Source organism: Austrofundulus limnaeus, unplaced genomic scaffold (genome assembly GCF_001266775.1).
Source record: "Austrofundulus limnaeus strain Quisiro unplaced genomic scaffold, Austrofundulus_limnaeus-1.0 Scaffold1437, whole genome shotgun sequence".
Lineage (NCBI taxonomy): Eukaryota > Metazoa > Chordata > Actinopteri > Cyprinodontiformes > Rivulidae > Austrofundulus > Austrofundulus limnaeus.
Window position 1 is genome coordinate 34,699 of NW_013953839.1, and position 1,097 is coordinate 35,795.

The 1,097-nt window shown below is 49.3% G+C and overlaps 1 protein-coding gene and 1 long non-coding RNA gene across 2 annotated transcripts in view; both read left to right on the forward strand.

Annotated features, from left to right (window-relative positions):
• LOC106535385 (uncharacterized) overlaps window positions 1-1,081 on the forward strand; it is a gene marked incomplete in the record, with an annotated part of 1,654 nt that extends 573 nt beyond the window's left edge. The window contains 2 exon segments of the mRNA XM_014032387.1: window positions 1-268; window positions 380-1,081. Coding sequence (XP_013887841.1) covers window positions 1-268; window positions 380-724 — 613 coding nt within the window.
• The window catches only part of LOC106535386 (uncharacterized), a 6,844-nt gene that overhangs the window by 1,227 nt on the left and 4,520 nt on the right, over window positions 1-1,097 (forward strand). The window lies entirely within an intron of this gene.

The window sequence follows — 1,097 nt, forward strand, 5'->3', positions numbered from 1 at the left end:
AAAAAAACAGTCTAGTGGAGCCATACTTGAAGAACTAGCAACATTATATGGCTGTATAACCCCCCTTGCTCAACAGCGAGCCTTATTTTTTAAGTGTTACCAGCAGGAAAGTGAAACTGTGGCCTCATTCATCCTACGGCTCCGGGAACTTTTTGCMACTTGGAGGGAGCATGAACCCTATGGCTCAGCCCAAGATGAGACGACTGCCCGTGACCAACTTGTTCTGGGCTTGAGACCGGGGGTGCTGCAGCAAGAACTTCAGCGTCAGGTTCGTAGAAACCCTGAGCTYTCTTTTGGGGAAGTTTGTGGGGAGGCCAGGGCTCTGGAAGCAGAGTTGAAAGCTGGTGCTGCTTGTTCTTCACATGTCTCTGTCCCCAAGTTGCCACAGGTTTCTCAGACTCCCAGCAGGCTGCTTCCATCAGAAGGCTGGGAACAGGCTGTAAGAGCTGAAGTGAAAAGGGAGTTACAAGATCAGCTGGCTGTGTTGAAGGAGAGTTTGCTTAACGAGATGAAGCAGCAGTGTTCCCCTTGCCATAGTCYGCACTCTGTGGACACTGGTTTTACCATGCAGCACCGAGGGAAAGTTCGACCAAGAGTATATACTCCTCCAGCCAGGACGCAAACCTTTCAGTGGGACCCACAAGGACAACCCATTTGCAGAAATTGTGGCAAAGTTGGACACATACAACGTCGTTGTCCATCTGCACAAGGTCAGTTAAACTAGTAACCCCAGCTGCTGAGAGCCGAGTGGTTGGGGGTAGAAAATTGGAAGATGGGAAAAATKACATGATTGGGGAATGTCTTGGGGTGGAAATTGTTGTAGCAGGGGTGAGGGTGCCCGTTTTGCTTGATACTGGCTCACAAGTGACTTTGTTCAGTGAAAGTTTTTTTCAGAAATGGCTAGGCTGCGAGATGAAGCATGACTCAGACGATTTGCAGTGGCTCACCCTGAAGGCAGCCAATGGACTCCAAATCCCCTATACCGGCTACGCCATTTTGGATTTTTCTGTTGGGGACTTGAAGGTTCCAGGTAAAGGGGTAATAATTGTGAAGGATGAGTGTTTGGGGGCCGAAAGGGGTATTCTTGGCATGAATGT